The sequence below is a fragment of the Theropithecus gelada genome, chromosome 4 (genome assembly GCF_003255815.1).
Source record: "Theropithecus gelada isolate Dixy chromosome 4, Tgel_1.0, whole genome shotgun sequence".
In the NCBI taxonomy this organism is placed as follows: domain Eukaryota; kingdom Metazoa; phylum Chordata; class Mammalia; order Primates; family Cercopithecidae; genus Theropithecus; species Theropithecus gelada.
This window is the reverse complement of record NC_037671.1, coordinates 111,853,188-111,880,662: the sequence shown is the minus strand read 5'-3', so window position 1 is coordinate 111,880,662 and position 27,475 is coordinate 111,853,188. Positions and strand designations below refer to the sequence as shown.

The 27,475-nt window shown below is 39.6% G+C and overlaps 1 protein-coding gene across 2 annotated transcripts in view; it reads right to left on the bottom strand.

Annotated features, from left to right (window-relative positions):
• IPCEF1 (interaction protein for cytohesin exchange factors 1) overlaps nucleotides 1-27,475 on the bottom strand; it is a 202,401-nt gene that overhangs the window by 67,405 nt on the left and 107,521 nt on the right. The window contains exons 4-5 of one of the 2 annotated variants that reach the window (XM_025383396.1): nucleotides 19,654-19,690; nucleotides 18,821-18,990 (exon numbers count right to left, since the gene is read on the bottom strand). In XM_025383396.1, coding sequence (XP_025239181.1) covers nucleotides 18,821-18,990; nucleotides 19,654-19,690 — 207 coding nt within the window. Of the gene's footprint in view, nucleotides 1-18,820; nucleotides 18,991-19,653; nucleotides 19,694-27,475 lie in introns of both variants that reach the window. The other variant, XM_025383395.1, reaches the window with a different exon arrangement.

The window sequence follows — 27,475 nt, the reverse complement described above, 5'->3', positions numbered from 1 at the left end:
GCAAAAAAAGGCCTCAAAAATGACAATCACAGAGGGCAAATCCTGAGAGAATGACAGTTTTCTTCTCTTCCTCCTCCTTTCCCTCCTCCTACGCTTCTCCAGATCCCTTGTTGCCTATTATATTAACTAAAATGAGTTTGTTGAATGAGATCCTTCTTCTTCAATTCCTAACTTTCTAAAAAGCTTCCTGCAGGTGGCCAAATGGGGTGGCTCACGCCTGTAATCTCAGCACTTTGGGAGGCCGAGGCAGAAGGATCACTTGAGCTCAGGAGTTCAAGACCAGCCCAGGCAACATAGGGAGACCTTGTCTCTATTAAAAAAAAAAAAAAAAAAAAAAGGTTTCCTCCAGGTTCTGTATGGGTACCTGCAAGTTTCCCTCGAAATCCTGATGTAATAAAAAAACTTGTTCTCCTGCCAGAGGTATCAAACCCATCCTTTGGCCATTGTGCAAACTTCTCTTTCCAAATCTAGTCTTAAATTCAGAAGAAACACATCCCTTTTACTGTATTTAGTTATCTGGTTGTTTGTCTGCTTCTCCAGTGGATTGTGAGTACCTTGAAGGTAATAACTGTGTTGTTCATACATATTATTTATAAGGTATAGAATAAGTACATGTAAAATAAACAAATACATTTTATGAATGAATGAACGAACTATAATCTTTTTCCTCTGACAATAAAGTGTTAAAATGAGATGCAGAAGGTAGTGTGAAAAAGTTTGACAGTTTCTTTTTTTTTTTTTTTTTTCAGATGGAGTCTCTCTCTGTGTTGCCCAGGCTGGAGTGCAGTGGCGCAATCTTGGCTCACTGCAAGCTCTGCCTCCTGGGTTCACGCCATTCTCCTGCCTCAGCCTCCCTAGTAGCTGGGACTACAGGCGCCCACCACCATACCTGGCTAATTTTTTGTATTTTTTTTAGTAGAGACGGGGTTTCACTGTCTTAACCAGGATAGTCTCGATCTCCTGACCTCGTGATCCGCCTGCCTCAGCCTCCCAAAGTGCTGGGATTACAGGCGTGAGCCACCACGCCCAGCAGTTTGGCAGTTTCTAAAAAACATAAGCATAAATTACCATACAACTGAACAATTCTACCCCTAGGTATCTACCCAAGAGGAACGTATACAAATGTCCATGCAAAGGTTTGGGTGCAAATCATTACAGCAGCGTTACTCGTAATAACCCAGAACTGGAAACAGCCTAAACGCCCATCAACTACTAAATAGAGTAGGACACAGCCATATAATGAAATGCTATGTAATCATGAAAAGGAGCAAACCACTGACACTTGCTGAAACATGGATGAACCCTGAAAACATTCTGCTAAGTGAAAGTGAAACACAAGCGATCACTTATGACTGTGTGATTCCATTTCCATGAAATGTCCAGAAAGGGCAAATCTATAGAGACAGAAAGCAGGACAGTGGTTGCCTGGGGTTAGGGGTGGGAATTAACTGTAAATAGGGATGGAGGATCTTATTGGTACAATAAAAATTATTTAAAACTGTTTTATTATGATGGTTGCACCACTCGGTAAATCTACCAAAAATGGATGAACTGCAAATTTGAATAGTGTGAACTTTATGATACATAAAATGTACCTTAATACAGCTGTTTTTAAAAACATGAGGTGCAGAGGAAGTTTGGAGAATAATATGCAAATTAAATCTCTCCTAGTTGGCCATCAGTGAGACTTGGAAGCAGGTGAAATAGGAGGCTTCTGACAATCCCACTGACGATTCAGTATGATTTGTTCAAACTTCAGATACCAAATTAGGTTTCTATTTCCAATACTCCATGGTTTAATCTTAACTATAGTTTCAAGCTTGGACTATAGGAATTTTGGAGACACAAATATTTCATGCAATGTTTGCCATACTTCAGACATTTTTAAAAATTAACTAAAATAGAACATTAAATTTTAATATTTAAATGGCAGAGCATAGAGGCTTTTTAGGACAGTGAAAATATACTGTATTTTTTTAAAGCTGAATATATGTCATTATACATTTGTCCAAACCCATAGAATGTGCAACACCAAGAGTGAACCCAGGATGAACTATGGAGTCTGGGTGACAATGATGTGCCAATGTCGGCTCATCAATTATAACAAATCTCCCACGCAGATGGTGATATTGATGATGGGGAGGTTGTGCATGAGTATGGGCAGGGAGTATATGGGCAATAGCTGTACCTTCCTCTTAATTTTGCTGTGAGCCTAAAACTGCTCTAAAAAGATAAAGTCTTTTAGAAATTAACTAAAATAGGACATCAGATTTTAGAATTTAAATGCAAAAATAAGTGTTCATTGCCATGATAACATTTGGCCTTTTTGTACCACAGGTATTTTGGAAAACATACAAAATTACTTCTTAGGTACCTACACATGTCAGAAAAGCAGAAGAGGCTGACCAGGAGAAATGAGAGTGATGTGTATTCCCGAGTCTAAGTAGGTCAAAGAAGACCAAGCCAGAAGCAGATGAATGGTGATATAGGAAACGGTCATGTAGTTCCTGGTTAAAAAATGAAAAGTAATATTCTCTCTCTATTTTCAATGAAACCATAGTTCCTTAATTCTAAAACCCTGATTTCTTTACACTTCAATAATTCTGAAATCAGAAGGCACCTTAGAGTCTATGTATATTTTCATTGCAACGTTTTCTCCCCTAAAACCTGTTATTAAATAAATTATAGGTCTTAAATAGAATCTTAAATTCAAGAAAAAAAATTAGCTAAAAAAATTTCTTTATAATATACTTGTGTGTTTTTAAGGGAATGTAGAATTGAAATTCTTGAAATTACCTTAAGCAAATTTAATGAGGTTACCCAATGACTATCTGAATCAGGAGAAGCTGCAAAAGTCTCCATTTCTCCACGTAAATCTATTGTTTTCTCAGTTATTCCCCAAAACCCCCAGGGCATTGGAAACAGATGAGGTCTAAACTCTGAGCTGAGCTGCCCATTCTCATGCCACCTTAGAACAGTTGTCACTAGATTCTCACACTACACACACATTCAAGACCACTAGAGAAATCTGAATTATATTCTTTAAAATAGAAAGTAAAAGTAAATGGAGATCGAAGAAAAGACAGTTTAAAATTCACTGTAAAAGTTCTAGTTCTACGGAGAAACCGTCATTCTCACACATTGCTGGTGGTAATGCAAAATGGAACTCAACAGAAGGAAACTGGATAATAATCAGCAAAAATACACTTGCCCATTGACCCAGAAATTCCATTTCTGGGATCTGTCCTAACTATACCTTGGAGAATATACGGAATGACATGTGCATTGCAGCGTTGTTTGTATTTACAAAGGATTGCAAAGAATGCAAATGCCTATCATCAGGGGACAGTTGAATACACCGTGGTATCCACACACAGTGAATAACTATGAAAAAATGCCATACGGCACATACAGCAATCTCTAGGACACAGTGAGAGAAAAAGTAAGGTTCAGTACTATATATGTAATATGCTAATTTTGTGTAAGAAAGGAGGCTGGGATTGGCTCAATATACACACTTGCTGTATTTGCGAAAAGAAACACGGAAAAATAAACCAAAAACAAATAGAAAAGGGGGAAAAAAGAGGATAGAGAACAGTGATGCAAAGGAGACTAACTTGGTTGTAACTTGTTACAGTTTTGACTTTGGAATCGGGTACATGATTGATTTTTTAAATCAAAAACAAACATGAAAAAGAAAAGCAATTCTCGAAATTAAAAACAAATAGAAGCAAACCTAACTGAATGTAAAGATGGTGACATAGTACTACACAAATAATCACTGCTCTGAGACGCCTCAGAACTTTGACTATACATACTTCATGGCATACAGGCTAAGTAAGTACTCTTCGCAATGACATGTTATTATCATCTTTACATAGTCTTGGTAGGTTCTTCCTTTCTTCCCCTCTAAAATTGCACAGAATCTAAAGCTTCTCTCCTTCTCTCCATACAATAGCATCCATGGCATTGCAACTCATCTGCCCCTTCCTTTCAGAAAAGGAAAAGTGAAGATTAGCACACCAACACAGTCTACATTCTGCATCTATCACAGAGAGCTGCACGTATTAGCATCGGGCTGTGACAAGCACTGCACCAAAAGAAAGAAAAAATGTCTGTATTTTATTTTCTTGTAGATATCAGAAGCAGACACAGTAGGGAGTGTGCTTGGAATCCTTTTAAGAAATAATAATCTTGAGTAACACATAATAAGACCTAACATTTATTGAGTGCTAAGCATATGCCAGTGAGGCAGTACTATGATCACAACCTTAAGAGAAAAATTCATCCCATGCCAAGTGCTGGAAGCTAGAACACCAAGCTAGCCTGGCATTATACCATGGGAACCCCCAATGTGGTACTATTAAAGTGACAGGACTCAGACCAGGACCCAGCAAACAGTCGAATAATTCTAAAGACAAGACTGAAGAAATTCTTCAGAGCTAAAATAGGCTCAGGAACTGAAATGGGAGAAGGAGAGAATCTGTAGTCGACACATGGCACAGAAATAAACAACCCTGGATTTGGAATTAATGTCTCGATGCAAGCCACATACTCTGACATCCCAGGCAGAGTACTTAACTTCTGTGAGTCACTGTCCTCACAGCGAATAAGCAGCTATAACCAGCTTCTCCAGACTAAATAGAAATTAACACAGATGTGTGTAATAATGTAAAATTTGTTAAAGCTATAAAAAATCCAAGCATTTATTATTATTAGTTCCTAGAAAAGCAGGAAAATGGGTGAAAAGAAAACAAAAGAGAAGGACTGATCCTGAAATTAATGTAAAATAAGGTGGTTTTTTTTGTTTTATTTTGTTTTTTTGAGATGGAGTCTTACTCTTGTCACCCAGGCTGGAGCGCAGCGGTGCGATCTCATCTCACTGTAACCTCCGCCTCCCAGGTTCAAGTGATTCTTCTGCCTTAGCCTCCCAAGTAGCTGGGGTTACAGGCACGTGCTGCCATGCCCAGCTAATTTTTGTATTTTTAATAGAGACAGGTTTTTGCCATATTGACCAGACTGGTCTCAAACTCCTGGCCTCAAGTGATCTGCCCACCTCAGCCTCCGAAAGTGCAAAATAAGTTTTTTGACTGAGTGCACTGTAAGCTGAGCCCTGCGACTAGCTGTTTCTGTGTCTCAGCTCTCCTCTCTTTTCTTTGCATCAGATTAATGGTTGAAAAAAATTTTTAGATTATTTGGAGAATAATAATGCTAGTAAACTTACTAGATTCTTCATGTATTATTTGGGGTGTATTTTTACTAAAATATTGTTGCATTTGGGTTTAGCGAACATTACCCTATGAATATAATTAGATTTAGATCCAGAGCGAGACTTTTTTCTTACAAACACCTAGAAATAGATATTCTACATAGACAACAGTTGGTAAATGTTTTTGGCTAGAAAAAAGGCCCAGTTTCCTACAGAACCCAGAGAATCTTGGCATTGATTATAAAAACAGAAGGAAAGAATTGATTACGCTAATGAGGATGGTTCTGGGGATACTGAGGCTCCAACAGGGGGAAGAGGGGAAGGGTTCTGCAGTAAGGAGATCACTTACTCTCAGTGACCCTGACACATGCCCTGTCCTTACCACCCAGGGCACACTGGCAAGACTTCCTGCACCAGCACCTGTATCTCACGGGGGAAAGCTTCTCTGGCTGCCCTATTCCACTCTTTCACCTGTACAGAAGTCCTCAGAGATCACTGCCCCCTGGGACGAGCTCTCAACCAGCAACGAATGGGACTTGGGGCAGAAATGCTCCCGGCTGGGTCAGACGCCATGGCTCACACCTGTAATCCCAGCACTTTGAGAGGCCAAGGCAGAAGGATCTCTTGAGGCAAGGAGTTCAAGACCAGCCGGGGCAACATAGTGAGACGTCTCTCTAAAAAACATACAAAAATTAGCGAAGCACAACTATGTGCACCTGTAGCCTCAACTACGCAGGCAGCTGAGTCAGGAAGATTGCTTGAGCCCAGGAGTTGGAGGTTGCGGTGAGCTATGATCACACCACTGCATTTGAGCCTGGATGACAGTGAGACCCCATCTCTAAAACAAGAAAAATACATAGGTAAACAAATCAATATCCCAGTTCCTTTTTCCCTTAGTGTGAAAACTCTGGGGTACATGTTTTTCACAGGCTTCCAGGGTTCCCCAGAAGGATGAAGCTTTGGTTACCCACAGTCACACCCTGCTTGCTAAGGAGAACTTTATTAACTAACTTTTCTACCCTCTCTCACTTCTCTATTCCCTTTCCGAGTATCTCCTGGGTCACTTCTCAAGTAAACTGCTAGCACCCAAATCCTCTTCTTAAGAGTCTGCTTCTGGGAAACCTAAACCAGGATGCTATTCCCCTTGCAGAAAACATTCCCTCCCAAGAACAGCCCAACTGCTCAGCACAATAATCCCTCCTTACTATTCCCTCCTAAAAGTCAACCGACGATATGGCTATCTCACTATCACATTACGTCATATTTAGATTGGTGACCAAGAAGTGGCTGGCACCTGTTCTATGCCTTGTAAGTCACCTCTCCTAGCTAGCCACTACAATCTTTCATTCTCTCCTTATGGAGAAAGAGGGAAAGGGCTCTGAAGTAAGGAGTCCTCTCGGAGCAAAATCATATTTTAAGTGAAATGAAGTTACTAGTGAACTTTCAGGTAGTCTGACATACAAAGATAGGAATTATCTTCTGAAATGTAATTTTCAAAAATGATTAAGATGCAAACCTCAAAATTTAACAGAGTGTTGTGTAATTGTTCTCTGCCGTGTAAAAACCTTAGCTTCGGCTCAGTCTCATCTCTGCCCTATTCTTTTGGAAGCTTTAAAATCCCAAATGTGCTATTGTTTTCACATACATGGGCTGGTCTCTGCAACAGCGTAGCCAAGAAAATGAAAGAAAACAATACATATGAAGGAAAGGTTTTAAATGAATCATAAGAAATTTGATAAAATCTCACCATTACAGACTAAATTTTATCTCTTGCTATCTAATTCATCTACCATCCATGGTTATTGCATGAGTTTGGAGAAGAATAGATAAAGGAGCACCATTTAAGAAAATTTAAAATCAGATGCATTCTCTTGGAATATTAGAGATTTAGAAGTAATAGGCCGGGCATGGTGGCTCACTCCTTAATCCCAGTACTTTGGGAGGGCAAGGCGGGCAGATCACCGGAGGTCAGGAGTTTGAGACCAGCCTGGCCAACATGGCGAAAACCTGTCTCTACTAAAAATACAAAAAATTAGCCAGCCATGGTGGCGGGTGCCTGTAATCCCAGCTACTCGGGAGGCTGAGGCAGGAGAATCACTTGAACCCGGGAGGCAGAGGTCGCAGTCAGCTGAGATCGTACCATTGCACTCCAGCCTGGGCGACAAGAGCAAAACTCTGTCTCAAAAAAACAAACAAACAAACAAAAGACAAGGTTAATTCTTTCAAAATCCCAGTCAGCACACCACATAATCTTGCCTTCATGCAATGTGAAGTTATCAAATACTTCAGGAACTTTCAAATCTCTTCAAACTGTTTTCATGAGTTTCATGTGTACTATTAAAATATATCTACATCACCACCACCACCACGAAGAAAATCCAGTTCAAAAATGGCAAAAGACATTTCTCCCAAGAAGATATGGAAATGGCCAATAAGCACATGTGAAAGTTGCTCAAGGACAATAGTCATTAAGAAAAGGCAAATCAAAGCCACCATGTGATGGTACCTCACACCCATTAGGATGCTTACTGTAAATAATTAATTAATTAAGTAACAAGCGCTGGTAAGGATGTAGAGAAACTGGAACCCTTGTGTACTACGGTTGGGAATGTAAAATAGTATAGCTACTATGCAAAACAGAATGGTAGTTCCTTAAAAAAAAAAATAATAAGATAGAACTACCATATGATCCAGCAATTCCACCTCTAGGTATAAAACCGAGAGAAATGAAAGCAGGGTCTCAGAGAGATATTTGTATGGCCATGTTCACAGCAGCATTATTCACAATAGCCCAAAGGTAGAAGCAATCCAAGTGTCTGTCAACAAATACGAATGAATGAACAAAATGTGGTACACACATCAATGGGATAGGATTCAGCTTAAAAAGGAAGACAATTCTGAGACCTGCTTCAACATGGATGAACCTTGGAAGACATTATGCTAAGTAAAATAGGTCAGTCATAAAAGGATAAATACTGTATGATTCCACTTATAGGAGGGAACTACAGTAGTCAAATTCATAGAGACAGAGAGTAGAATGGTGGTTGCCAAGGACTGGGAGGAGAAGGAATGGAGAGTTATTATTTAATAGGTACAGAGTCTCAGTTTTGCAAGATGAAAAGAGTTCTGGAGATGGATGATGCTGACGGTTGCACAGTAATTGGAACTTATTTAATGCCACTCAACCATACCCTTCAAAATGGCTAAAATGGTAAACTTCATTTAAAAAATTAATTTTAAAGCTACTCCTCTGAAATCGTTGTCAGTAAAAAATAAAAATGCATTTGCCACGGTAAGTTTTACAAGATTCAAGGTGTGAAAATATCAGTGGCTGACGGGCTGTTAATGAGCACCATCTCTTCCACAGGTAACAGACATCTATCCATGCTTCTGTTGAACAGACACAGAAGCGAGGCCCAGAGATGGTAGGTGGTTTGCCCAGGCTGTCAAGGAGCCTCAGCATCAGGGTAGAATCAGGCTAGAATTAAAATTGGGTGAATTCTCTTTCAAGGGAATGTAGAGATACTACACTGTGAGCCCGGGGATATCTTCTCCTGCAGCATGCCTTTTCCTTGCATCTTTTTTAAAGACATTGTTTCAAACATGCTTCGCTAAATTCTGACTCCTTACAGAAATATTCAATATTTTTTAAACTTTCCACTGCATAGTTTCCTTTTGAAATCTTCTTGAAACATGCTCCATGGAACATTAAGCACAGCAGCACAGTGACAGATGAGTCTAGCTTGTCTGTAGAAGAGGCAGCTGGGACCTGACCCTTAAAAGAGCTTGCCCCAGACAGATGGTAAATCTTCAAATAAAGACTTCTCAGGAAAATCCTCAAACCTAATGAAAAGTTCAGCTCATCCCATGGGCCACTTCGCATTCTGTTGCTTGGGAAATGTGCCCACACTCTCACCATTAACTCATGTGTTACCTGAACTCTTCCTCCAGGGTGGAAAACTCTGTATTGACAAGTACATAATGTCTTCTAGTCCATTCCCCTGTCTTATAGCTTAAAATCATCCTTTACATGGGGTCAGTAGGTATATTTTTAGACTTTCCTACACAGGACAGGTCATAGTCACTGAGAGAAACCATTCCTGGTGTCTGAAAATTCCTAGCACAATTCTTCTGCATCCTAAAATCTCAATATTTCGGCACATTGCTTTTCTTTGTATACATTCCTTAGATTTTTTAAACATTGCTTTTAGATGCATTCGATCTTCTCAAAGTAGCTTTGAATAATATAGAGACGGTGTTCTTGGTCAACATTTACTTGCAAGAAAATAGATGCATAGAGATTTGCATCACTGACTTAGAGCTACAAGACCTCATAACAAAGTACAGGACTAGAATCCAGGTGCCATATGTCCCTTATACCATGCTGCCGAAATCCACCTTACTGCCGGCTTGCTTCAAGAATGATCAAATTATATACACACACATATACATATATTTATACACATGCATATCTAGATATATGTTAATATTTATATACATACATATATGTGCCAATACTTACACATTTATGCACTATAAACATCAATTCAATATATATTAATTTATATTTAAGTTAGTGTGTGTGCACTTATGTACTCTGTTTACTATTTTTCCTGTTAACTATTTTAAACGATTTTAGGATAAAAGGCATTTTTGATTTTACATTCTACACATTGGCAAATCAACTGTCATATATTCATATATAATTCTTACAGCCATCAGAAATGATATTGTGGATATATATGTATCAACATGGAAATATGTTTCTATGTATTACTTAGTGAGAAAATCAAGTGACAACAGCATCATGCATATTATTATTTTATTTTTGTAAAACATAGAAACGAATGCTTGGAAACACATACATCAAAATGTCTAAACTCATGCCATGGTGGTAGGAAGCTGTATCATTTTTTTTTTTTTTAGATGGAGTTTCACTCTTGTTGCCCAAGCTGGAGTGCAATGGCACTATCTCGGCTCACTGCAACCTCCACCTCCCAGATACAAGCGATTCTCCTGCCTCACTCTCCTGAGTAGCTGGAATTACAGGCATGCACCACCATACCGGGCTAATTTTGTTTTTGTTTTTGTTGTTGTTGTTTTAATACAGACGGGGTTTCTCCATGTTGGTCAGGCTGGTCTCAAACTCCCGACCTCAGGTGATCTGCCTGCCTTGGCCTCCCAAAGTGCTGGGATCACAGATGTGAGCCACCATGCCCGGCCGACCCTGTATGATCTTAAATCATTTATTTATCTCTGTTTGCTTCCATATCCGTCTTCTTTTTTTTATTTCACTTACTTCTATTTTCAAATTTTTCCTATGAGCACACACTACTGAATAACCTTTTTTACAATTTTTATTTTAATTTTTAGCTGTTTTTTAAGAGATGCGGTCTCACCATGTAGACCAAACTGGTCTGAAACTCCTGGCCTCAAGTGATCCTCCCATCTCAGCTTCCTAAAGTGCTGGGATTACAGGCATGAGCCAGCATGGCTGACCCTATTGTATAATCTTTTAAAGCATTTTTCAGTCACTTTAAATTTCCAAAAGGCAAGAAGTTGGATTCTATATTGTTGTTTTTTTTTAAAAAAAAAAAAAAAAGAGAAGTTGTGGAAACACCAACAAAAGTACTATGCACTCTCCACCAGAGAAAAGAGGGAGACTGTGTCCCCTGAGTGGGCACCTCACTGTTGTGAGCTAAGAAGACTGTCATCTAGCCGGGCGCGGTGGCTCAAGCCTGTAATCCCAGCACTTTGGGAGGCCGAGACGGGCGGATCACGAGGTCAGGAGATCGAGACCATCCTGGCTGACATGGTGAAACCCCGTCTCTACTAAAAAATACAAAAACTTAGCCGGGCGAGGTGGCGGGCGCCTGTAGTCCCAGCTACTCGGGAGGCTGAGGCAGGAGAATGGCGTAAACCCGGGAGGCAGAGCTTGCAGTGAGCTGAGATCCGGCCACTGCACTCCAGCCTGGGCGACAGAGCGAGACTCCGTCTCAAAAAAAAAAAAAAAAAAAAAAAAGAAGACTGTCATCTAAAATACCCCAACCATGGCATTCACTCTGGCAATGCCCAAGCATATCACTGCCTTCTGAGAACAAGACAAAAGAAACCAACATTTCCTGGCTCTCGGTGTTTCACAATTAATATTGAAAAGTTTGGAAAGAATTTAAAGGAAAATAATATTGGCAACATGAGCAATTGTTCCCACATGACATGGACTTAGCAACAAGAAGTTATTGAGAACTGCCTATCCCAACTACAGATAGTGTGGGCATAAAGCTATGACAGGGGAACTATTATTTTAGAAATACATTCAAGGATCTGCAAAGGAAAATAATTGTTAGAACACAATGATGCATTATAGACAATAAATAAACCAAATACTCATTTAAAAATTCATTTCCACGCATGTGAAATTACAATGTCAGAAGTAACAGAATTCAAGAAACTCCTCAATCATTCTAACATTTAGGTTTCCAAATGTTAACTAAGCAAGTATTTTTACCCCTTTGATCTATGAGTCATTGTCTTATGGTAAACCGGTCACCTACAGCTGCAGAAATGTCACGTTTTGCCCTGTCTAGACATGTCAACATTCCACCTTCTCATCCTCCTTTCTAATACAAATTCTAGGAACATATGTTGGCCAAAAGTTCATCAATTTCACATGGTTAGTTTGAATTGTCTTCACTGAAGAAACTTTTCTTTCTTTCTTTTTTTTTTTTTTTTTGAGACGCAGTCTCGCTCTGTCACCCAGGCTGGAGTGCAGTGGTGTGATCTCGGCTCACTGCAACCTCCACCTTCCATGTTCAAGCAATTTTCTTGCCTCAGTCTCCCAAGTAGGTGGAACTACAGGCATAGCCACCATGCCTGGCTAATTTTTATATTTTTAGTAGAGAAGGGGTTTCACCATGTTGACCAGGCTGATCTTGAACTCCTGACCTTCAGTAATCCGCCCACCTCAGCCACCCAAAGTGCTGGGACTACAGGCGTGAGCCACCGCGCCCAACCTTGAAGAAACATTTCAAAACGTTGGAATTTTGTTTGGGATACGCTCAGAGGCTGGTTCTTGGCTAAGACAATAAATAAAGAGTTCAAATAAATTAAAAGCCCATAATTCTCATTTTGGTAGAAGTCTGGGAACACGTCAGTGTTCAACAATAATGCTCAATGTAATTAGTTGATTCATACAACTAATTGATAATTAAGTAATGTAATAATTAAACAATTCCTTCAAAAAATACTGGTACATGCTCTGTGCCTGCCAACTTCTAGGATATATAGACACAGTTTAAATCAGACAAGTAAAGAATACATCCTCTGCTGCTTATGTTGGAGCTAGGGGAGAAAGAATATAATAAGCTATGACTAATGTATTCATAAATTCCTATAATATTTTTTTGAATCTATTGTAAACTCACTCAGACATTTTCCAAAATGTATGCTAATCTACGGCTACCGATGAAAGGTTCAGAAGACTTAATGTCACTTTCCCAGGGAAAATTAATCCCATCTTTATTTTTCTTGAGCTGGAAAAAAAAAAAGGTAATCTATATTTACTGAAACTTTCAGAATAGTTGTCTCATGAAAAGAGAAAAGTTTGACTTTCAAGTAACATTTTCTACAAGAGTAAATTCTGCCCAATGTAAAAAGTGATTAGATCTTCACTATAGAGATTCTCATAAAACTGATTTCAAGAAATATGCCTTCCAAAGATAAGATCCTCTGAAATTCACATGAAGTGCACATGCAGCTAGAGATGGAACACCTCTCATGCAGACAGTTACTTCAATCCCCAAACATGCAAAATTTCCACCATTCAGAAAGTAACGAAGAAACACAATCACAATTGCACAGACACATTGGATTCTCAAAAAACTTTAAAGTCTCTGTAATATATACTAAACTAGATATTAACCTACAAACCTCTTCAGTTTGTCTAAAGTTTTTATGAAATAGATAGTTGGGGCCGGGTGCAGTGACTCATGCCCGTAATCCCAGCACTTTGGGAGGCTGAGGCACGCAGATCATGAGGTCAAGAGATCGAGACCATCCTGGCCAACACGGTGAAACCCTGTCTCTACTAAAAATACAAAACTTAGCTGGGCATGATGGCGCACGCCTGAAATCCCAGCTACTCAGAAGGCTGAGGCAGGAGAATCGCTTGAACCCGGGAGGTGGAGATTGCAGTGAGCAAAGATCGCACCACTGCACTTCAGCCTAGCAACAAAGTAAGACTCTGTCTCAAAAAAAAAAAGAGAGAGAGAGAGAGAAACAGATAGTTGGATGATTCACTTTTTCTAGTTGAGGCCCAGGGGCCTCAAGGCTTCCTTGAACTGGTGATGCAATGGCACAAATGGTGTCAATAAATGAAAACTAAAAAACACAAGTATCTAGTAATTTCATACAAAGAAACAACATACAAAACTAAAATAAACCAAAAAAAGTAAGCGATGGTCAATCTAAATGAAATTCCACCCTTCTTAGTCACAAACTCTTTGTCTCTTAATTTTCATATGATTTTCCCAGTCTCCCCAGGCTCTAAAACTTGGAATCATGCTTATCTTAGCCTCAAATTTTTTGTGTCTTATATCCAAGCACTCTTCAAACCTTGCCCCTTTTTATTTGCATAGTGTGTCCTAAATTCTCACTGTTGGCCGCACTCTAGTCCCGGAGCTCATGTCTGAACGCCTGCATTTTCTCACCATCTCCTAACTGGCCTTCTGGCAGCTCCCTCACTCTCCAAAATATCCAGTTTATTGCTGCTAGGTTCATATTTTTCGCATGCCAATTTCACGTGCTCACCTTCCGGCTCAAGAATAGGCAGTAGCTCCTTACTGCCTGCTGGATCAAACCTACATTCCTACACTATCACTACGTGTCTCAGTCCCCCATTCACTGGCCCTAAGTCACCTCTAAATGGAGAAGCCGTGCAGCCTGGAGAAAAGAGCCTGGCTTTGTTGTTGGGAAACCTTTGTTTCAAATCCCAGCTCTGCTATTTACTCTTTATGAGACTTTGAGCAAGTTACTTAAATTCCCTGAGTTTCAGTAAACTCCCTTGAAAAATGGGAATAATAAAATCTATCTTGCTCGGCTATTATGAGAATTCAATATAATCACTAACACAGTGGATTGGCACAGCTCATTTATATTTTCATTCCTTTGTTCACATTAGTCCCCAGAATGCACGTCTCCCACCTCTACTCCTCAAAGATCCTAAAAATGTGTTACCAAAATGGGAACGGCTATAGCAGGACCTAATCCGAACCTTGGGGCCTTTCTAGCAAATTCAGATTGCTCCTTTTCCCGTATCTGTTTTTAAAAACAGAGGTGGAAATCCTTTCCTGGAAAATTATTTTCTGTCAAAATCAGTCCTCACACATGACTCCATTTCTCGAAATTCCCATGGGCAATGTAAATGCTAGAGATTCTTAATTCTTATTTATATATGAAATCAAGAACTATTAATTGAGAGCCTATTAACTGTCAGACACGGAGTAAGCTGCTGAAGATATACCCATGATCTTGTCCTACAGAAATGATCACTTATGGAAAACAGCAAGTCTGACAAGCAAGTACCCAAAAATGAGGACAAGTATGATAGTATGAAAAGTATAGGCCAGGCGAGGTGGCTCACACCTGTAATCCCAGCCAAGACAGGTGAATCACTTGAGGTCCAGAGTTCAAGACCAGCCTGGCCAACATGGTGAAACCTTGTCTCTACTAAAAATACAAAAATTAGCCAGACATGGTGGCCCATGCCTGTAATCTCAGCTACTCAAGAAGGCTGAGGCATGAGAATCGCTTGAAACTGGGAGGCAGAGGTTGCAGTGAGCCGAGATAACACCATTGTACTCCAGCCTGGGCAACAAAGCAAGACTCTGTCTCAAAAAAAAAAAAAAAAAAGAAAGAAAGAAAGAAAAGAAAAGTATAGGTCACTCAGAGAGCAGAGAGAGGAAGTCAAATTTAGGTCAGGGGAAAAGGTACGTGCCTCTAGAAGAAGGCTATTTAAGCTAAAATTTGACCTAGAAGGAGGGATAAGCTTGATGGAATTGGATAGGAGAAAGACTTCAGGGCATGGAGACAGAGTTTTCTGAGCAGAGAAACGGCATATGCGAAGGCTTAGAGAAAGCCAGCCCACGTGCTAACAGGAATTGAAAGAAGTGCCATCTTTACATGAGTTGGGCTGCAAGTGTGAGGAAGTAAGAAAGGTTACTAGTTAAGGTGATTCCCACAAACCAGAAAGTGAGTTTGTACTTTCTCGTAAGGGTATGGGAAAACAAAACCGTGGATTTTAAATCCAAGATTTTACCAGCCTGGATTTCTACAGCTGTTAAACTTGCATATGATTTTGTAGGACTTGGCGAGTAATCTTGTGTGCCGCGTCACACTCTAAGCACATAGCATGTGGTGTGAAAAATGGCAGATGAGCCTCTGGACTTGACCTTTCTCAATGAATTCTGAGTAGTACAGTTTGAAGCAGCAACGTGTGGTGAAAGCAATAGGTAGACCATGCATCAGGTGACTGGGTAACAACAGCACAAAACAGAAGAGAGGCGAGGCTGGTGTTCCCAGGCAGTGTCAGGGAATGATAGAGGAGACAAGCAAAGAGAGTCAATGACAATGAGATCACATGTAGTTTCAAAGGAGAATTACCCTAAATTTCATTACTACAGCTGTTCTCTCAGAACCCCGTTGAAGGCAGAAAACAGGGTGGTCTTAATTGTGTCATGGATCCTGGCACCAGAGGGAGTCGGGTTGGTATGCTGTAAGTCATGGGCCTAGGAGTCCGAGGGACCTAAATGTGAATCTGTTTTTTTCCCTTTACTCCCGTGTGACTTGGGACAATTGACGCAATCTCTGCATTTCAGTCTATCCCACTTTCAAAACGTGGAGACAATTACTACCTCTCAGGGTGAATGAGAGCATATATGCAAGGTACCTTGAATCATCTATCCCTTGGCCTAGGGTAGGCACTAAGTAACAGGTGGCTCTTCCTAAGATGCTATGGACTCTGCTACCTCTCAGCATTAGGTTATACAAGAACGTGTAGGGACGGGGCTGGTCGTAACCCAAGGTTAAGGAACATGGAAGGTAGAATGAGAATTCTGCTCTTAGGTGCTTAGGCTTAGGTGCTTTGAGAGCGACTTTGTTGAATCTGAATTCTTTTAAGCAGCAGAAAGTAAATAAAGCTTCTTGGCTTATTTCATAGTTGATATCCACACAGACAAGAGGAATATGACTACTAATTAAGTATTCATTGAGTAGCCTTTTTTCCCCCACAATAAACATATAATTAAGATTCAGGGTGTGTGTGTGTGTGTGGTGTGTGTGTATGTGTGTCTATGTATGTGTGTGTTTGTGGTGGAGGAAGAGAGAAGGAGAATTCCTCTACATGCCATTAGTTTTATAACCATTAGTTTGCATACCATTAGTTTAATCCTACAGTTCCCTAGCCAGATAATGGCAGGCTTATTCTCCATTCAATGCTGCTAACCTAACTGTATTCAAGTACATGCTTTGCAACCTGAATATTTCTTTCTGTGTTGCCATGAAAGCAAGCCAGGGCAGGAATGCGTGAGTGTATCTAAGGCTCTATCCCTTTCCTCTTTCTAGCCTAGTCTGTCAACACTGCTGCTCCTTGTGGAAGCATGAAGTTCCTAATGCCTAAAATAGGCTCCTCTAAGAGAATCATAAGCTGAATGAGCTGATGAGGCCAAGCCAACCCAATCTGGAAGCCTGTGTGGTTCAGAAGGACCTCCTTTAAATTCTGTGAAGACAGGGACAGCAGACAGAACATATTTGCTGAATAATTTCATTCCCTGAGAAGATGAACGGCTTGCTTCTGTCCAAGCTTTATTACTTCCCACAGACATGCCAAGCTCCATCAGCACCCAATCTTTCCAACAAGCTCTGGAAATGCCCTGACCACTATTAAAAGGTAAATCAGTAGGTTCTCTCATGTTATAAAAGATGAAGAGGACAATCGCTTGCCACAACTACCCCAAAACAGGGGCCTGAAATAATACGAAACAAGAAAGAGACATTTATATTAACCTGAGTTCCTCTTAAGAAGGAAGCTGTATTTGCTTAGGAAAACTCTCTTACAATAGAAGGCAAGACCGCAGACCCAGGTTGCCTTAATTTGGGAAAAACCATTCATGCTAGACAAGATGAAAAATGTATTGAGGAGGGGAGAAGAAAAGAGAGAAAAAGGATGCCAGTGGAAAACCGCACACTCTGCCAGTGACTTTTTGTGAATCCCTTACAACTTTGATAAAGTTGTTATAACTCACCAAATGCTTGAAAAAAAAAATGTATTTTTACGGAACCCAAAGAGGAGCTTTGTGCCACATTTTTCATGAGGTGAAGCTGGGGCAATAAGTTTGGGGGCAGAGGAGCAGAGGAGTGTGCTTATTCCCAGCACTGGAATTGGATTTGGGTCCGGTTTAACCAAATCTTTAATGAACAGGTGCCCAGGGGTATGTGAGTAACAAAAATTGATTAGTGGCTAGTGAATGTAAATGCATCAACTAAAAATTTGGCCCACAAACCATATGCAGTACTTATTTTGCATGTATAAAGTTACATGATGTACAGCTCTGTTGCTTGAATGACAGGCATGCCCACGTCATTTCACAAGAAGAATGTCACATAAAAAGAACTTTCCTGGCTTATAAGCAACTCCTAAGTACTTTTCCCTTAATTGATTAAAGGCCATCCAATGCTGAGCTCCACAGTGCCACAAAGAGACTCTCACTGTCCTGAGAGCAGCAGTTAAACCTCACCAGGGCTTGTGGAGAGCATTCCTCCTTGGAAATGCCTCCTCATTCGACGTTCAACAACATCGTCATTTTCAACAGGATTCAGATCATGAAAGATCAGCACGCTTTCTAACAATCACTTTATTTCCAGCCATTTTCAACAGAAAACTAGCCTGGGAAGCAGATCACAACAGTATACTGACTTTTTCAGGAATAAACTAGGCAATTATCTTTTCAAATGTTGTCTGAGCACGACTAGTTTAATGCCATTACAGAGCACACCAGGGGACAAGAGGTGACCGTCGCCAATGCAAAGCTGGCATAGGGGTTAGTGATTCCAAAGCAACCCATCTGATAAAGCAGGTCAGGGGGAAAGAAGGGGAAGAAGAAAGTAAAGGAGGAGAAATTGAAAAAGCTTCTCTGAACTGAATCAATTGATACCCTTGTAGGTCGTGAAGCTGAGTCTCCTTTTAGTAGAGAGACCTTAACTATGTAAAGGTGCCATGTTACATGATGCCCACATAAATCCTGAAACTATTACAATCCCTCGTGGAATAGTAACATTATAACAGAACTTAAAAGTCTCCTTTAGCAAGGATGTAAACGTCGACACTCCCTTCCTCCCCAACCAGAGTAGTCAAACAGGATGGGTTTCTTCTCCATAAAACACAATAGCATAACCTACATATCTACTGGACCACAAATGGCTTCTATAACTTATTTGTTTATTTACTCAGCTCCAATTCCCAGAAATCAAAATTAACTTTCCCATAGGGATCACCTGATCCCTTTAACGTGCCCCTCATTAAAATGGCTGGGAACAGGAGGAAGAAAGCAGACTCACCATTTGATTGCTATACCAGTACAGTGACGACCCCTTCAGTATCACCCAGAACTTTTTCCATTTGTTGCTTAGGAAACTTCCCTTTTCCTTTTTCTTATACAGCCACCCTTGGCAGTCAGCATGGCCCAGATCTTTACACGATATCCTCCTCCGACTCATCGTGAGAAAACCTGCAATGATTACATGAAGAGGTAAAGTATTACCCTGATTTGGTAGGTAAAGTATTATCCTGATCTATGTGACAGAGTGAAAGGCAACTTTTAATTGTTAACCCCCGAGGGAGTTGGATTTTTCACCAAGATTTATGCAAAGCCTATGCAAAACCAATGCAAAAAAAAAGCCATGTGTCTGTTTTATTTTTAAACATTCGTTTGATGCTTAGAAGGTATAAGATACAGCCAAAGAAACAGCGCAGCGGGGCTGATATGCAAGTATTAGTCTAAGAATAGTATTCACCAAGAATAAGTTGAAAATAATTAAAATCGTAAGGCTGGCAGGCATATCAGTGCAGTAACATCGCTCCTCTCAACAATAACAGCCGTAGTTATGCAATAGATGTTGAAGGGTTAATGCCCACCTCAAAACACAGCTACTTCCCGACTCACTGCCAGTTTTTCTAAGCTCTTTCGACATACCACGAGGGATTAATCCAAATGAACAGCATGTCGTCATTTCTTAAAATCAATTCAACAATAACCAAACATTAATCTGCCATCCACCTCCTCATATTAGCATTAAGAGACAAAAATCTGATCCCAAGGAAGGCATCCCGGAGGAAAGCCACACTCAATGCACACAAAAAGGAGATAAAGAAACAAAAGAGATCTAATTACCTTGAGTTTTCCTCCTCGGCTTCTGACGCAAGGGAACCTGCTGAAAATGCAGGAAGGAAAGAAAAGAGGAAATTTCTGATTGTGTTGTAACATTTGTAAAGAGAGAAGGAGGGAGGAGGTGGCAGTGTTTATGAGCAGGATGGAATCTAAAAAAAAAAAAAAACCTCTCTAGGCAGAGCTAACGGGGAGCTACTAGCTAAGGCACAAAATGTGCTAATTAGAATCAATATACATTGAGCTGAACCTGAAAAAAAAAATGTCACAGAGCATTTATCACTAATGTTTCCTGTTCCCACCCACTAGCTGCTCTCTCGCTACTACTTTAGTTATGATAGCACAGTGTTCACGGAAGTTTTAAAAATCAAAAAATATTTCCCCTTTTGTGTTTTTGTGAGAGAAGGAAAAATAGATCTGCTTCTTTTGCAATTTCTAAATAACAATGATTATTCAGATCAACCTGGAGGATAATTGCTACAATCTCAAAATATTAGAGTCACTTGACTATTCCGTTCATAGTCCTGCTCCCACATAGGGTTACACCTAAACCACATGAATTAAATATCCCAGAAAATGAAATTCCACAACCTCTTTTGAGAGTTCAGTAGCAATCAACCCTCCTTATCAGGAAATTCTTATTTACAGAATTGTATTGAAATATCTCTGAATATTTCTCACGTTTTATGGAAGATAAATTAGCAACCACCTACTATTCTGTACTAGCTCTTCAAATCTTCAAATCAGACATAAGACAATATATATGATATATACATTTTTTCCACAATACATTTTAAACAAACATACAGACTACCAGCAAAAATAAAAAATATTTTTAAGTATTTTCAAATATGTGTATGTCTGCGTGTGTATATGTGTGTAGAGAGAGAAAAAAATTTTTGCTTAAAGAAGTTTTGTTTTTTCTTTACAAATATCTAAGTTGAATTGATTTAAATTTGAAAGATAACCTTTTCTGTTAACAGGTAGAGAACTCAGAGGGAAAAAAGCTTAAAAATGAAAAGCAGTTCTAAATTTGGTATGCAATTTTAGTACAGCATTTTATAATGTTTTCTAGAGATGCCTGGCTTATATTCTACATATCTAACTATTGATCTCATAGCTATTGTATATGGTTCTACTCTATGTTTGAAGAAGGGATATGACAGTGAAAAGAGGAGAGTGTCTTTAAATCCAGAGGCCTGGAACCAATTTCTGGCTATTATAATTAGTAGCTGTGCTGCCCAAGAAAATAGCACCCTCTGAATCTGCTTCTTCATTTATAAAATGAAGACACTGATAATAATTCTAATCCTATAGGTCTTATAAAGATTTGACAAGATTTATTTGTGAAAATCCTCGGAGAACTAAACAACATTCCTTTATGTGAGTATATGTAATATAATATTATATCGTTGACATAAACAAATACTTTATATCTAATAAACAGAAAAAAATCATGATTTTTATAAGTATGATTTATGTTTCCTTCAGCAATTATAATGAAGCTAAAGTGTCTAAATTATATTTCCTGGGAAATATAGATCCCAAGAAATACTGCACTGACATTTCATCTGACGAATGTTACAGTAAAATTTATCCCCCCCAAAATTAATCATCCATAAAGATGGCAATAATTGCCTTAAATTTTAAGCAAAGATAGACATGTTATAATCATGGCATGTTACTAAAATCCAGGCAAGTTATCATGAAAAGGACCTAGTCTCAGCCTCACTTCACAAATATCTCCCACACTGACCTGTCTTGTGTTCTAAAGTTCCCGTCATTCCCTCAAATCGTCTCCTGGGACCTTTTTTTGATATGCCAATTCTCTGAGATCAGTAAAACCCAACTAGTACCTATTGGCAAAATAGTTTTGCCCAAATATGTATATTATTTGAGTGGCTAAATTTTAGCTGAGAGCCAGGACTAAGGACAAAGAAGAGAATACGTGAATTTAGATGCTGGGTAAGATTTGGGAAATCTGGGGTCCAGGAGTTCCCAGGGAGCCCTTAAGACAAACCAAGAACCAATTGTTAACAGTCATTCCTAGAGTGCTCAGGCCCGCAATGAGCAAGATGAAATTACATTAGTTCAAACAAGAAGAGCAGCCTTCAGATGAACAAATGAACAAATGAGAGAAAAGTCCCTGGAGGGCAGCAATGGGATCAGCCAAGGCAGAGAGGAAGTGATGCTCCTTCCATCACTCCCAGCTGGGTACCAGTGAGTATTCTCTACCCATTCGTTGTGAGCACCCAGTGGGACTGGAGACTTCCGGCTCCACCTTCAAACCTTAGGGCTACTTCCAGGGAAAGCCCCAAAATGTGAGCTTTGTCTCAATTCTGCCCAAGACCAACCCTTGGTCTACACCATGTTCTTGTGCCTAGGATGGGATGAGAACCATACCTCAAGCAGAGCGGGCACCCAACTCAAAGAAAGTCTTTTTTTTTTTTTTTTTTCTTTGTAAAGAGGGGAGCTTAGTTATTGAGTCATTGAGTCACCCCTGTTCTGACAGTAATTCTCTTAAAGCAAATTATTAACTGTTAAAACTGTTTTCCCTGACCAGAAACAGACTGCATTATAGAAATAACAAATTCGGGGAGTTTCGGTTTCACTTAATATACATGAATTTGAAACCTAAATTGGTTTACATGAGACAATGAAAACAATCTTTGAGAACTTTATTGCATCTAAGGTAGATTTTACTCCTCACAACAGGAAGTGGAACCCGCGAACTAGTCAGTTTCAAAAAGATCTTCATGTGGTTTTTCACTAGGTAAGTGAAAAAAAAAAAAAGCAAGCAACCAGTTGAGCATTTTATGAGATGGTTTTTCAATAAGGGAAGTTATAACTTGTTATCATCATAAATATTCAGAGCCTAGTAAGATATTTTCTCATTCTATTTTCTTCCAGTTTGAATGCTATAGGTAAAACTAAAAAATTATTCTTAAAATCTGATTTTGCCCTAACTTGGTTCTAAAATTGAGGGGAAAATTTTCTTTGAAAATATGTATTTCTTTTTTATTGAAGAAGTGTATTTTTCTTTAACTTTTTAAAAGATGGTTCAAAAACTTCATTTGGCCATGAATCACTCAAAACCACATAGAACAGTAGAAAATACACAAAGGAAACTCCTTTGATATTGAATGATGAGACTAATGCCCAGGTTACAGGTAACTAGTATATTGACTTATAATCCATATAGTAGTTGTTTAACCTTGCAGGCAAAATTTACCCCAAGATGTATTAAAATTCACAGTAAGATGCTCTGTCATTGCATGAGACTTCACAGTGATCCTAATCTTTAGCAAAAACTATACAGTGATATGCTGGTAAAATGGGCTCTCTGGTTGCAGGAGCCCTAACTTGTGGATTTTGTCAATTTCCATGGTACAAACCCTCACATCACTGACAATTTCAAACTACCAGTATTTTAACAACCAAGCCGCAAAAATTCCTGACTATTTTAGAGCCATACCAAATCGGCACATCACTGATAGAGCTATTAGGGATGTTTCTCCAGAAACGCCTGACATCACAAGCGTTTTTTATCCTTCCCGGAAAACTAGACTCAAATTTTTAAAGGAGATTCTAAAGCATCCAATTAATAAACATTTACCTGTGAAAACATGAAAAGTTTGCTTAATTTTTTCAGAAGACTAACCACCTTAAATAATACTTAATACATTAATTGAAATAATCTCTCACAGTAGTGAATAATGGAGACAGACAACAGACATTCTAATAATAATAATAGAAGCAGAACTAAAAACAGTGACAGAGGTCGGGTGTGATGTGATGACTCACACCTATAATGCCAGTGATTTGTGAGGCTAGGGCAGGAGGATCTCTTGAGCCCAGGAGTTCAAAACTGGCCTGGACAACATAGCAAGACCCCATCTCTTATTTTTAAAAACCACAATGACAGCTAAGAAATATGAATAAAGCTTGCTGGGCACAGTGGCTCACGCCTGTAATCCCAGCACTTTGGGAGGCCGAAGTGGGTGGATCACGAGGTCAGGAGATCCAGACCATCCTGGCTACATGGTGAAACCCTGTCTCTATTAAAAATACAAAAAATTAGCTGGGCGTGGTGGCAGGCACCTGTAGTCCCAGCTACGTGGAAGGCTGAGGCAGGAGAATGGCGTGAACCCGGGAGGCGGAGCTTGCAGTGAGCCAAGATCGCGCCACTGCACTCCAGCCTGGGCGACAGAGTGAGACTCCGTCTCAAAAAAAAAAAAAAGAAAAGAAAGGAAATATAAAAAGAAACGTGAATACAGTTTAATAATCATATCATGCTGACATGTGCCAGGCACTGCTCTGAGTCTTTTCAAGATACTGGCATTGAACTCTCATAGCCACAAGAGCTATTTCAAGAATAAAACTCTGCAGAGTAGACTGGTAGGGGATTTGTTTGCATTGTTGCTGTTTTGTTAAGAAGTAGGGCAGGGGCCGGGCACAGTGGCTCACGCCTGTAATCCCAGCGCTTTCGGAGGCCGAGGCGGGTGGATCACGAGGTCAGGAGATCGAGACCATCCTGGCTAACATGGTGAAACCCCGTCTGTACTAAAAATACAAAAAACTAGCCGGGCGAGGTGGCGGGCACCTGTAGTCCCTGCTACTTGGGAGGCTGAGGCAGGAGAATGGTGTGAACCCGGGAGGCAGAGCTTGCAGTGAGCAGAGATCGCGCCACTGCACTCCAGCCTGGGCGACAGAGCAAGACTCCGTCTCAAAAAAGAAGTAGGGCAGGTAAGCAGTGACTAGAGATTGTGGGGAAGACGGATGCCATAGCACTTTCCACCTAGAAAAGGAAAAGAAGAAATGAAAGGAGGACTGGGAAGAAGGGAAGGAAGGAAGGGAGAGGAGATAAGAAGCTGCAAGAAGGGCACAAGAAAAGAGGGAAGAAGAAGGAAGACAAGGTAGAAAGTGGGAAAGAACAAAGTTCCAGGAAAAATCGTGGAGATTCTAGCTTCAACAATTACAATGAATGACTTAGCACCATAGAGAACACAGTTAGAAATATATATATTGTTTCAGTAGTAAAGATACTGAGTTTGATAAACATGTGAGACATCTAAGTGGAAACACTTGGTATACAGTTGTATTTAAGGGGTTAGAGATTGGGAGGAAAATCTGGAATAAAGGTATAAAATTGTGACTTATCACTGTATAAAGAGTAGAAGTCTCATGTTTCAGTCAGATCACCCAGAGAGTGTATAGAATGACAAACGCTCAACATCAGAATCCAAAGGGAAACCAACATGCCCCAGAAAAGCAATAGAAGCCAAGCGAGGGGACTGTGCAGTTCACAAAGAAAAAGTAAGCAGAGGCAGGAGAGAAGGTGGTCGCGGAGCAGAGGGAGGAATACAAGAGAAAGGTAGGTCCAAACCTTCCAATACGGTCAGTATGAACAAACAAAGGACAAGCCCCTCTTGGCCAGGCACGGTGGCTCTCACCTGTAATTCCAGCACTTTGGGAGGCCGGGGCGGGCAGATCATGAGGTCAGGGGTTCAAGACAAGCCTGGCCAACATGGTAAAAACCCATCTCTACTAAAAATACAAAAATCAGCCGGGTGTGGTGGTGGGCACCTGTAATCCCAGCTACTCGGGAGACTGAGGCAGGAGAATTGCTTGAACCTGGGAGACAGAGGTTGCAGTAAGCCGAGATCATGCCACCGCACTCTAGCCTGGGTGACAGAGCAAGATTCCGTCTCAAAAAAAAAAGAAAAAAAAAGGACAGATTCACTAGAGATTTGGCAAAAACAGTTTAACTATTGTGTGGGGCTACAAGACCAGTCCGAGTGGGTTGAAAGACGAGTGGGAATTGAAGAAATAAAGACAGCGTTGCAGACTACTCTTTCAAGAATCTTCACTGAAAAGAGGCGTCATGCTAGTAACAGGAAGGCACACTGCCAAAGGACAGAGATTGCCACAGACCTCCCTCAAAACCAAGCTTCTGTGCTTAAACCCTTCTCTTGCAGTAAGATACAGATACACACTTAGAAAGCACTTCAACAATACAGTATCAAAGGCTTCAATTATATTCATATTCTAACTCATTGATCATCCATTTCTTTCTGCTTTTTTTCTTTTTGAGATGATTTTTAAGGGAATTAAGTATACTGTTATCTCTCTGTGTACTCCTTTCCTTTTTCATTTCTCTCTCATTCTCCTCACATTACACTAACTGAATGTGATGTTGATCATCTCCTTGCTTATTATTTTTTTTTTTCCTCGCTCTGTTTCCCAGGCTGGTCTCGAAATCATAGGCTCAAGAGATTTATCCTCCTCAGCCTCCCAAAGTGCTGGGATTACAGGCTTGAGCCACCACACCCGGCCTCCCTTGCACTTTTACCATCTATATATAATATTTTAACAAAACTATAAGTAATAACATTAATGCCGACATTTAATTTTCACTATTATGTTTCTGTAATGTTTTCACATTGATACATGTATCTCTAGTTCATTTTCAATGCTGCACAGTGCTGCAGTGAAGAAAAATGCCACAATTTATCTCTACCTATTGATGCACATTTAAATTATCTACAGTGTTATGCTATCACAAATATGTCACAATTAACAATTTTGTATAACTTCCATTGTGCATATATGCAGGTCTCTTTCTGGGCTATGTATGTGTCTGGGAGTGGAATTGCATGATCATAGGATATGTGCGTCTTTAACTTTTTAGATATTCCCACATTTCTTCCAAAGTGTCCTACTTACAGACCCTCCTGTAATATATAAAATTTAGCTCTCTACAACCAGGAATATGTTTTAGTCTCCTATCTCAGAATTTCATAAATCTTTCCTGTGTCTCCTTCTACTGTTTCTTTGTTGTTTTTTTCCTCTTTCATTAATGTCTGCTCTTATTACCCCTATTTCTTTAAATTTTTAAAAAATTTACTCTGTTATTCTTTTTCCAGCTCCTAAAGGTGATGTTTATCTTATTTATATTCTTTGCTTTTATTATAATAAAACAGTCAGAGCTATACATTTACTGTGAATTTTGCTTTACTTGTATCTCCTTGTTTTTCCATCCCAAATCATTTCTTTAGAATGAGACATTGGAATGTATATTTATAGGTTTCTTAGCATATGGGAAATTTTTACTACTTTTTTAAATTTCTAAATTCATTGCATTTTGTTCAGAACATATGATCTTTATGATACCAATTTCTTGAAATTATTAGCATTTATTTGTGTCTTATTACATAATCAAATTTTGTAAACATTCTGTATTAGTCCATTCTCACACTGCTATAAACATACTACCTGAGACTGGGTAATTTATAAACAAAAGAGGTTTAATTGACTCACAGTTCTGCATGGCTGGGGGAGCCTCAGAAAAGTTACAACCATGGTGGAAGGCGAAGGGGAAGAGAGACACGTCTTACATGGTGACAGGAGAGAGAGAGAGAGAAGCGGGAAGCACCAGATACTAATCAAACAATTAGATCTCATGAGAATTCACTCAATATCATGAGAACAGCATGGGGGAAACTGCTTCCATAATCCAATCACCTCCCACCAAGTCCCTCCCTCAACGTGCAGGGATTACAATCTGGATTACAATTCCAGATGAGGTGGGGACACAGTCAAATCAAATCACATTCTATGTAAACCTAAATCAAAACTGATAATTTTGTTTTCCAAATCTTTTGTATCTCTCTTTAATTTTTGTTGCTGGAGTTACAACTTTGTTAGTATTTCCGTCCTTTTATTTTCAAACTTCTGTGTGATTATTGGCTGGTTTTTGCCATTTCTTTTATAAGGACCATATGACTACATTTTGATGTTTTTAATATAACAAGATTATCTGTGCCTT